This window comes from Drosophila mojavensis, unplaced genomic scaffold, assembly GCF_018153725.1.
Source record: "Drosophila mojavensis isolate 15081-1352.22 unplaced genomic scaffold, ASM1815372v1 contig_136, whole genome shotgun sequence".
Classification (NCBI taxonomy): Eukaryota; Metazoa; Arthropoda; class Insecta; order Diptera; family Drosophilidae; genus Drosophila; species Drosophila mojavensis.
In genome coordinates this window covers 10,893,855-10,905,935 of record NW_025318667.1, presented here as the reverse complement: position 1 = coordinate 10,905,935, position 12,081 = coordinate 10,893,855, and the positions used below count along the sequence as shown (strand labels likewise).

Below are 12,081 nucleotides of genomic sequence, written 5' to 3'. Positions count from 1 at the left end.
CGTGGAGTTTTGCAGGAGTCAAAGTGCTTGCTTACACAGACACACACACACACGCACATAAACACACGGACACACACATAGACACTCATGCATGAATCCAATATATTTTCGCTTGGCATTTGTTGCGTTTCGAGATGTTTGTTTGGACGACGTTGTATTTTGGCTGTGTGTGTGTATGTGATTGACAGTTGCCCCATTGATAAGAGTTGGCGTTAGAGCGGGGCGGGGCGAGGAGGTCGTTTCATATTTTTTATAATTGAAATGCGGCTGCCTAAATGCAGTCAAAAGTTATGCGAGCCTCAAAAAAATAAAACAACAACAAAAAACCGCAAAAAATATGATACGCATACGCAGCTAAACAAGAACAGCAGGAGTGGAAGAGAAAGAGTGAGAGGAGGTAGAGACGGCGACGAGGACGACGACGATGACGCTGCATAAAATGCAAGCACAGCGACAGTTAAGCCTCGGCCTAAAGGTATGCTACAGAAGGAAAAAAAATTGCATGAAAGCAACAGCAACAAAAACAACGACGACGACGACGAGGCGAGCAGGCAAATGAAAATGTGAAGGCGCACGTAAAGTAGAAGGAGCAGCAAACAGGAGAGCGAGCTGGAGCAGGAGAGCGAGCAAGAAGGTAAGTGAGCGTGAGTGTGTGAGTGAGCAGGCAACGTCAGACGAGCGAAGCTTACAAAAAAATAGAAACACACACAAGTAAATAAAGAAGGTATTTGTTTCAAAATTAAATACGCACGTGTAAATGTGTGTGTGTGTGTGTGTGTGTGCATGTGTATGATTTTGTATATATTATGTGTGTGGTTGTGTTTGCAACTGCAGTCTGTGCATGGAAAGCAAAGGGTAAAAGAAAGCAAAAGTTGTTGCTGCTTCTCTGCTGCTGCTTGCTGATGTTGTCTTTTTGCCGTTATTATTTTTATTATTCTTATAATTTCTAGACGTGCCCAAACAGAGATGAAGAGGAAGAGCGAGTAAAACGTGAAAAAAACACAACAGCAACAAAAAAAAGGAAAGTGTAAAAGCAAAAGTATTTATGAAGCGGCAAATGCGGCTGAGCTGTGCTAGGCGAAGAGCGGTGGAGAGCTGGAGAGCGAGAGAATGGAAGAGCGGGAGAGTGGCAAGCGGTGTAGAGTCATGGAGAGCAAGAGCACAGCCATTTACACTCATGTGTGCGTTTGTGTGCGTGTGTCAGCGTCAATGTCCGACAACGACTCCAGACAGCGACCGCGTGTGTACGAGGCCTCTGCTACCTTTCTTTTTTCTTTGTTGCTATTTATTTTTCGGTTTTTGTTTTTTAGATAAATTTTTATTTGAATTTATGCACATGTGCGTTGCACACGTGGGTCTGTGTGCGAGTGTGTGTGTGTGTGCGGGAGTGAGGAATGCGCTACGCAAGATTTTGTGGTCATTGCCGACTTAAGCAGCTGCAGTTGCAGCAGAACACATTCGAAACTTTACCTACATACATACATATGTATGTGCAATGCACATATGCTATAGTTATCGATAGCATTTGTCAAATTGATTATCGTTATCAGGACATTGCATAGCGCCCAGCTCGAGTTATGCTAGTCGAACATTTGTCGACTTCATTGGGCTGCAGTCGTTGCGTTGCGTGTCGCATGGGGTCGCACACAGCACACGTTGGCCTCTGTACATGTGTGTGTGTGTGTATGAGTACTGCAATACCAGCTACCCCGCGCCTCCGCTCTGACGGCTGTTTCGTGCGTCGCTTAAATTCGTCAAGCGTTGCAACAAAGTGCGTTTTGTACTTTTTCTTTGCACTGGCGTCGACGCTGTCGTCGTCGTCGTTGTCGCTGTCGCTGTTGACGAGCAAAAACACACACAAACACACACACACAAAACAGTAATGGCAAAAGCTTTCGCCACACACATGTGCACACACGCATACGCAGCAGCAGAGCCAAGAAATATAATAAAAACGACAGCGACTATTTTTTTTCGTCTGTTTTTTTTTGTTTTTGTTTTTGTTTTCGCTGCTTGTTCACAAAAAATGTTCGCTTAAAAAGGCAGAAGCGGCGACATTTTAGCAGCAAGGGGGGGAGGGAGCGAGGCGGCGAGCGGGATCCCAAGCGTGTGTCGAAAAAGAAACAAACGCGAAAATAAGAGAAAATCAGAAGAAGCAGAAGAAAACGTAATGTGAAAATATATTTGTGCCGGAAGCTAAAAAATGTGATGTTTTTTTTTTCGACGCTGCTGTCGCTGCCTTCTGCGCTTTGCTTAAATATTGCAAGTACAGTTGTGCGCGCTGCGCCTAAATGCACGCTTCAAGTACTTTTCACTGGCTGCCAAATTATTATCTGATGTAGCTAGAGAGTGGAAACGGAGCGGGGAAGTGGGGGAAATCTGCCACAAAGGATTCGCCTTATCAATGCGAAAATATTGAAATTGAAAAACTGCAAAATGTTTTATTTAATTATTTTCGAATGCATTTTCGCGCTCTTCGTTTTCTGACATTTTTCTCATTTGGCCCGCTAGGCCGTTTGTTTCGTTGCCGGCGTCATAAATTATGGCCGGCCATAGGGGGGGAAAAGGAAAAAGAAAAAGAACAACTATTTGCAACACGAAATGACAAAACAATGAATGAGGCCAAATGGCAGCGCGACTTTCCCTATATGCCCGACTCTCTATGCGCTTCTCATGCTGTGCAAGAGAGCTTAGTTTGTGGAATTAGAAGAGGATTTTGTAATTTTTACATTTGAATATCTGGTAAATGGGAAATACCAAAACACACATACATACATATATATTGTATATAAAATACACATAGACAAATATGCAAAGGCCACTCTCGATGCGCTTCCTAATCTGTAGAGCGACGTTAGTTTGTAGCGGGAATTTGGAGGATTTCAATTTAAAGAGGATTTCATTATAGCTGATGCAAGTATCTAGGCGACCTTCTATGCGCTTCTCATGTTGCGCATAAGGGTAGAAAGTGGCAAACTTCAATGGAAGCGCCTCTCTATGCGCGTCTCATTGATTAAAGTAAGGCTAGCTTTGAATCAGAATTGCATGTAGCGCAAATCTAAAATAAATTTATTTCATGTTTACTTATTATTTAACATAAATGGAGAAAATAAATTGTTAGGCGCCCCTCCATGCGTTTCTCATGCACTCTAATGATTCTGAATCCTCATTTGATTTATATTTATTGTGTATTGCGATTCCCACAAATGAAAATTTGCGACTTTCTATGCGCTTCTCATTGCGATTGCGACAAGTATTTCAAGAGAAGCTTTAACAGTCAGGCAGCCTGTCCAGGGTATATGCAATAGCGAATACGCTTTGGCTTAGATACGGCCTTACGTTTTAACCATATTGAAAATTATAGTGTCGTAAACATGCAACTGCAATAGCCACGACGAACAATAACAACAACAGCAGCAGTAGCAGTAGTAAAAAAAAAAAAAAAAAAACAAAAAAAAAAATTAAATTAAAATAGAAAACAAACTCTCGAACATGGTCAGCAAATAAATAAAAAATGGTCAGGCTAAAAATGCTAAAAACAAATAAAACAAAAAGATGCTAGAAAAAAATGGTGAAAAAAGCGAATTGCAAGCGGAAATTGCAATAGCAATGTTTTGCCACTGTGTGTGTGTGTGTGTGTGAAGTAACAAAATCCGCTGGCCGCACAAAAAACAACATTAGAAACCAATGCAAACTAAGCTGAAACACAAAAGAGGGAGGGAGAGAGGTAGAGAGAGAGAGAAAGAGAGAGCGAGAGTGAGGGGCGTAGGGAGCTAGATAAAGAGAAATGTCATTTTACTGTGCGAAAACTTATTGCACAGAGTGTTTACAATATAGTATATATATATATAAGTATGCAAAGTGGGGGAGTATATGTATGTGTGCATGTGTGATAGAGATAGCAATACGTATAGACAAAAATACGAGTGATTTCTGTTTTGTAAAGATAGAAAGAGAGCGCACTACAACATGGAACAACAACAACAACAACAACAAAGAGTTGAAAAGAAGAATAAATAAGTAAAATATATATGTATATATTTATGTGTATATATATTCAAATATACATATATAATAGATCAGATTATTATATGGTATATTTTTGGTATTTTTTGTTTATCCAAAATACTTTTTGTATATATACATATACATATATATAATAAATAAAACGTATATATATATATATATATAGCTATATATGTATATATTAAATTGTGTGTGTGTATATATGTATATAAATATTGATTATGTATGGAGATTAAAAAAATATATATATGTATATATGCATATGCATATATATATGTGTATATATATATATATATATATATATATATATATATATATATAACTATATATACATATACATATATAAACATTATTATACATATATATATATGTAGATATATATATACAATTCATAGACAAAGAACACGACGAAGAGCAAAAACATGTGTTGAGTTTTGATTTGTTTTCTTTGCTTAGATTTGGTTTTGTTTTTTTTTTTTTTAATTATTGTTATATATAATATATATAATATTAAGAGAGAGATATATATATATAAATATGCAATGTATATAAATGGCAGGTATATAAACGACAGACAAAGAGAGAGAGAGAGAGAGAGAGCGAGAGAGGGGCGTATACGGAATATTGTGTTGAAATTATAATTTGAACTAGGGTTTGGAGCATTGAATTGGGCGCAATCAAAAGATAGAAAGTGTGTAAAAGAGAGGGAGAGAGAGAGTGAGAGTGAGAAAGAGAGATAGAAAGAAATAGAGTGAGAGAGAGAGAGACAGATAGAGAGAGAGAGAGAGAGAGATGAGGCGTGTAGCCATATTGTATGATGTATTTAAATACGTATTTGCTATAGAGAGGTATAGTTAGCATTCTATCTGAATGACTGGGTCAACTTGACATGCTCAGAGAAATCTCTGAGCGAGAAGGATAGAGAAAGAGAGAAGGAGAGTGTGTGAGAGAGTTTCTCGATTCGAATTCGTTTATATATATATATGTATATTATTTTGTTTGAAGACCTATCGAAGCAGCAAAAGCATTCACTGAATGGACTTGGAACAGGTTAACGGATTATCAAATGTTCTGGGGGGAGGAGGGGCACTTGGCACTGACTGTGGAGGGTATTTGCTTTTTGACGGGGGGTATTGGGTGGACTTTGGGTACGGCTGGGAGTATTTGCTGGAGATTTGCGACTTACCGATTCGTGCGAGGCGCGATAATCCAAATCGCCGCCCAGTCCGCCGCCAGCTGATGCCGAACGCGGTTGCATGTGTCTACTGTGACTGCTGTTATCATCCTCACTGCAATCGATCTCTTTCTTGAGGCTCTGCAAGTGTGGAAGGGAATGTTATTAAAAAGTCTTGCCAAGAGATAGAGAGAGAGAGATGAAGATAGAGAAAAGAAGAAACAGAGCGACTAGCTATGCAATCCATCTGAAATTCTGCTAACTATGTTAACTCAATGTAAACTCAATGTTAAAGTCTTCAAAACTTTCTTTGCCGTTAACTTTAGCTGCTTTTCAGTCTTAAGAATAACAGAAGTTTACACTTAACATTATTTTGTTAACATTTTGCTAAAGTCAGCAAATGAATAAAAATTAACCAAATAGAGTAGAATTCGGCTATAACGACGCTCAAGGGTCTGTCACTATACCCGGAAGACGCTATAACTATCCAATTTCGCTCATATAAGTTTGTCTTGAGACCAGAATTTTCGTCACAATAACCGTACGGTGCTATAAGCTGAGTCGCTATAACGGGATTCTACTGTAATTGACGATATGCTAGATATAATCAAGCTGATTCTAATGGCACGATAGCGTATCGAGATTTCTTCTAAACAACTTTCAGCGTATCATCCACTAATTAAATGGCATATATAACGGAAATCCACCTGTTATCGATAACTTCAATAGCCGCCGGAACATATTTATCGGCAAGATTATCAGCCCTAACTAATCAGTCTATGCATAAGCGTTTATCCCGTCCTATTCTATGTATCACTTTCCTTCTGCCTTTGTTTTCACATATACGCCGGAAATTTTCCGACTTTCCCACACTGTCAAGCCTTTAGGACTCTATGGTATGGCGTTAGGGATTAGAGACTTACCAATGGCACCGATTGCACTGGCAAGAGACCGGACACGTTGCCGGGATTCAATAGGCTGCTGGAGCGTCCATCGGCAGCGGCGCTGCTGCCGTCGCGCGATGAACGCGACGAGGGGCGTCCGGATTGCGACATTGACAGACTCAGATCGGAGGCGACGGCATTGCCACCGGCACCGCCACCGCCACCGCCACCGCCACCGCCGCCAGGTGTGGAGCGAGCTGATTCCATGGCAGCGGCGGCTGCTGCTGCGGCTGCGGCCGCTGCGGCAGCGGACGACGACGAGGGCATCGAGATTAGCGGTGATGGTATAACGGTTGAGCCCGTAGAGAGATCGACACCGCCGCTGCTCATCTTCATGTTGAGCCCCATCTCGTTGCTGCTGTTGTCCGCCTCGTCGTCGTCATCCAGATCCATCTCGTCGTCGTAGTCGTCGTCGATCACCTCCTTCTTCGGCTGCAGTTCGCCGTCAGCGCTGGGCGAGTGCAGCTGCGATTCATGCGCTGCCACGGCGGCCGCTGCGGCTGCTGCGGCGGCTGCTGCTGCTGCTGCTGCGGCTGCCGTCGACGATGCTGGCTCCTGCCGATCATCGTCCTCATCATCATAATCATCGTCGTCATCCTCATCGTTCGCGTTCTGTGCCCGCCGCGCGCTCTGATGCGCGATTCGTTGCGCAATGTCGCGCGCTGCGGCTGCCGCGGCTGCTGCTGCCGTCCGATGGACAACGATGACATGGTCATCCACATCGGTCATGTCGTGATCGTCCAGCTCGTCCTCATCGTCGTCATCGATGTCGACGGCCACGACACGGCTGCTCGGCTCCGGCGTGCCGCTGCCACGGCAATCGTTGCCGTTGCTGCCGCTGGGCGAGGCGACCCTTGAGGAGGAGCATGTGGCTTTCATTTGGTTGTTGCTGCTGCTGTTGTTGTTGGTGTTGGTGTTGTTGCTGCTGCTGCTGTTGTTGTTATTATTGTTATTGCTGCTGCTGTTGTTGTTGTTGCTGCTGCCATTGTTGTTATTGCTGCTGCCATTGTTGTTGTTGCTATTGTTGTTGTTGTTGTTGTTGTTGTTGTGGCTGCTGCTCGTTGAGCTCTCTGGCAGCACGGCATGTGGCTCAGCGGACGCAGCTGTGACAACGACGGCGGCGGGTCTTTGATAGAGATCTAGCGGCATTGATGCATCCTCCTCCTCCTCCTCCAGCTCCTCCAGCAGCTCATCGTCCTCCTCCTCCAGCAGCTCCTCCGCCTCATCATCGTCATCCTCGTCCTCATCCTCCAGCAGCTCAATGGCTGTCGTGCTGCTGCTCGCTGGTCGCTTGGGCGGCGGCGGCGTCGGACTGCAGCGTTCGCTGGCTTCACGTTTCGACGCCGCGGACGTCGCTGCTGACGCCTCAGCTGCAGCTGACGCTGACGTTGTTGCTGCTGCTGCTGCTGCTGCTGCTGCTGCTGTTGTTGTTGTTGCTGTTGCTGTGCTTGTTGCTGTTGTTGTCGCTGCTGTTGTCGTTTCTGTTGCTGCTGTTTTACTGCTGCCAGCAGCTGTTGTCGCTATATTATCCGCCGCTGCCGCTGCTGCTGCTGCCGCTGATGTTGTTGTTGTCGTTGCAGCTGCTGTCACTGTTGCTGCTGCTGTCGTGGCTGTTGAAGAGCTGGGAGCTGACGCTGCCGCTGCCGCTGCTGCTGCTGCTGCTGCTGCTGCGTCCAGTGGACTGTCGGCCGCCTTGCTGGCGCCGGCGCTGCCGCCGCTGGCCTGCGAATGGGGACGCAAGCGATCCGGCTCCCGCTCGGGCTCCCGCAGCGTCGTATTCTGATTTGTCATCTCGGCTAGGCCCTTAACCTGCCAAAGAGAGAGAGAGAGAGAGAGAGTTAGAATTCATTCGTATTGCACTCGCATTCGCATTCATTTACCTTGAGTGATTCGGCTGTCTTGAGCAGCGCTGGCAACTGACAATATTGCACGTTCACCTCGCCCTTGTACATGAATTCAACTAGAGTTTGCAGCTCGGCAAAACGGACGTCCTTCAGTATCACAATTGGATGTGGATCGGAGTGCTGCAGAAACAGGCTCTGGAAATACGAGGAGCAGGCCGACAGCACCACCTGCAATGGATAAGCGTAAAAGGCACTTGTCAAACTAACTGCATGTTAAAGTTCATGTTAAGGATTGATTAGTATATTGATAAGAATATTGATAAGAATAAGAATATCTATATCTATATATCTATATCTATATCTATATCTATATCTATATCTATATCTATATCTATATCTATATCTATATCTATATCTATATCTATATCTATATCTATATCTATATCTATATCTATATCTATATCTATATCTATATCTATATCTATATCTATATCTATATCTATATCTATATCTATATCTATATCTATATCTATATCTATATCTATATCTATATCTATATCTATATCTATATCTATATCTATATCTATATCTATATCTATATCTATATCTATATCTATATCTATATCTATATCTATATCTATATCTATATCTATATCTATATCTATATCTATATCTATATCTATATCTATATCTATATCTATATCTATATCTATATCTATATCTATATCTATATCTATATCTATATCTATATCTATATCTATATCTATATCTATATCTATATCTATATCTATATCTATATCTATATCTATATCTATATCTATATCTATATCTATATCTATATCTATATCTATATCTATATCTATATCTATATCTATATCTATATCTATATCTATATCTATATCTATATCTATATCTATATCTATATCTATATCTATATCTATATCTATATCTATATCTATATCTATATCTATATCTATATCTATATCTATATCTATATCTATATCTATATCTATATCTATATCTATATCTATATCTATATCTATATCTATATCTATATCTATAACTAACTATAACTAACTAAATTTTATGCCTTATCCATGAAATTTCTATTAAATAAATTCCCAACGAACGTTTATTGAAATTTATGAAATCGAAGTTCATAAACTTGGAAATGCGAATGAATTGAAAGCAAACGCTAAAATGATGCTTCGAGCTGGAGCGCTAATCGATAAAATATATCGATTGAACATTAGAAAGCAACGAGCGGGAGAGAGGAGTAGAGACGTAGGTAAAGAAAGAGAGAGGTAGAGCTAGAGGTAGAGGCGAGGTGCGCTGCATTTATTAGATTTACGATCAGCGTGGGGCATCGGCTTCACTTTGAAGATGTTGCACAGCAACTGTGGCAACTGTGGCAACTGTTGCAAGTGGTCAACTGGCTGGCGATTGCTGCGGGCGTCAAGGCGTGAACACGCCACGAATGACAATGCGCTGCCAGCGCAACTGGAATGGGAGCAACAACAACAACAACAACAACTGCAGCAGCAACTGCAGCAGCAACAACAACAACAACTGCAGCAGCAACTGTTGTTGCTGGCCGCAGCATATCTGTCGATTTTTATGTGCGCTTGCACGCCTTGGGGTATGCAATGCACTGCCAGCTGAAGAGAGAGGGATAGATAGAGCAGAGAGAGAAAGGGAGAGGGAGAGGGAGATGGCAACATGTTGTAAATTTTCATGGCTTGGCAAATTGAAAAGGCGTCGGCTTGGCATTTCGCATCTACGCGATTCGGGCCGACTGCCTAATGAGCTTTTGGCTATTGGCCACGTTTCGGGCAGATGCTGGCCAGACTTGGCTTGGCTTGGCCCGGCCCGGCCCGGCCCGGCTCGGCTCGGGACTGCATCCAGTCTGTGGCTGTCACGCGCCCCGTTTGCACTAGAATTTATTTAAAAAAATGCAATCGGCGCGCTCACGCCCCCAAATGCAAAAGGCCGCAACCAAAATGAGCGCTAATAAATTCACGCGCATATTAGTGGACCCGTTTGCCTCGATATACATATATATACTAACTATGTATATATACATACTATATAGTAGAGGAGAAGCAGCAGCAGCAGCAGCAGCAGCAGCAAAGTCTGCGCGTCTGGCATTAAGAAAATCGAATTTCCTGATTACAACAGACAACAGCAGCAGCAACAGTTGCTGGAGAAGCAGCAGCAGCAGCAGCCGGTGCAACAGCAGGAGCAGCAGCAGGAGCAGGAGGCGGCACTGTCCAGGCGTGGCAAATTGCCAACACTTTTAATTGAACGCCGCTGTCGACGTCGCTGCTGGCGTCGCTGCCGCTGTCGCTGTCGACATGCTGCTGCTGCTGTTATTATTAACATTGCGGGCATAACGCCCCCAAAGCTAATGAACGCCAAAGGCTTTGATTTCTAACGCCAGGCGCAGTTAGAAAATGTTGCATGTAATTTGCAGCCAAATAGTCAACAACATAAATTGCCATAGATTAAAGCACGCAGCAGCCAGGTGCTAGCGAGAGAGAGAGAGAGCGGGAGAGCGGGAGGCGATCCTCTCGTATTGAGATTGCGTGCTCCATTGTGGGCGTTGCCACACTTTCCCATTGCGGTCCATATAAATCGTCAACAAATTTAAATGAAATTACAAAAGGCAGCCAACGCCTCGGAGCGGCACGTTCGAGCCAGCCAAATGAACTGGAACCGCAACTGGTTCAGGAACTACAACCGAAACAGCTACTACTGCCAAGGCTATAAATCAATGCGACCAACAGCAGCAACAGCAGCAACAGCCACCGCAGCAGCAACTGTTTCAAGGGCAGCGCCGCCAATTAGCCAAAGCAATGCGCCGGACCAATCAATGAGAATATATATGTATATCTGTATACATGACTGATAAATATATATATATATGTATAGTGTAGTAATAGAGAAAAGGAGTTAGTAGTAGCAAATATTTATAAAGAGTAGTGGTTAAGTGACTCAGCAGTTGACTAAGAAGCAGGTAGAAAAGGGTAGTATATAGTTATAAGGGCATACATATATAGTAGAAAATAGTAGTAAAGAAAATAGTAGTAGTACTAGTTTTGGTAGTAGTAGTAAATAATAGTAGAGAGGAGTTGATAGTACTAAGTAAGTATTTGTATGCTTAGTAGTACCATATAACAGAAAAAATTAGTAGGATATGTAGTGCTATGCCTAGAGGGAATAGAAAAAAGGGAAAACAGTGAAAAATAGTAGTAATAGTAGTTGTAGTAATAGTAGTAGCAGTAGCAGTAGTAGCAGTAGTAGTAGTAATAGTAGTAGCAGTTGTAGCAGTAGTAGTAGTAGTAGTAGTAGTAGTAGTAGTAGTAGTAGTAGTAGTAGTAGTAGTAGTAGTAGTAGTAGTAGTAGTAGTAGTAGTAGTATTAGTAGTAGTAGTAGTAGTAGTAGTAGTAGTAGTAGTAGCAGTAGTTCTAATAGTCGTAGTAGTAGTAGTAGTAGTAGTCGTAGTAGCAGCAGTAGTTCTAATAGTCGTAGTAGTAGTAGTAGTCGTAGTAGCAGCAGTAGTTCTAATAGTCGTAGTAGTAGTAGTAGTCGTAGCAGTAGTTCTAATAGTGGTAGTAGTAGTAGTCGTAGCAGTAGTTCTAATAGTGGTAGTAGTAGCAGTAGCAGTAGTAGCTCTAAATAGTTCTACATAGTTGCAAATAGTAGTAAGTAATAGGTACTACTACTTTTGCTTCTCCTTTTTCTTTAATACTAAAGCCTAGAAGAGATAGTAGTAGCATTTAGTATTGTATAGTAAAAGCGTAGCTGATAGTGATTAATAATAGTTAATAACAAATAGTCGTAGATATTGGTAGTTTGAAAAACACTTGTGTAGTAGCTTATGGCAAATAGTAGTAGATACTGACATATTGTAAAAGTGTCCAGCGCATAGTTGCAAATAGTACTAAATAGTTGAGTCTACTACTACTTCTACTACTCTCCTGCTTCTTATCAGCATGAAATCAAATAGTAGTAGCAAGTAATAATAGTAGCAGATATCTACACTCAGCAACACTTGCAGCACAATCCAACCTAACGGAACAATTCGGATCGA

General features: G+C 42.1%; 1 protein-coding gene across 3 annotated transcripts in view; it reads right to left on the bottom strand.

Moving 5' to 3' along the window:
* Positions 1-12,081, bottom strand: part of LOC6585183 (pneumococcal serine-rich repeat protein) — a 154,367-nt gene that overhangs the window by 34,887 nt on the left and 107,399 nt on the right. For all 3 annotated transcript variants that reach the window (XM_002010783.4, XM_044010641.1, XM_044010642.1), the window contains exons 3-5: positions 8,025-8,216; positions 6,124-7,953; positions 5,213-5,341 (exon numbers count right to left, since the gene is read on the bottom strand). In XM_002010783.4, the coding sequence (XP_002010819.3) occupies positions 5,213-5,341; positions 6,124-7,953; positions 8,025-8,216 (2,151 nt within the window). The remainder of the gene's footprint in view (positions 1-5,212; positions 5,342-6,123; positions 7,954-8,024; positions 8,217-12,081) is intronic.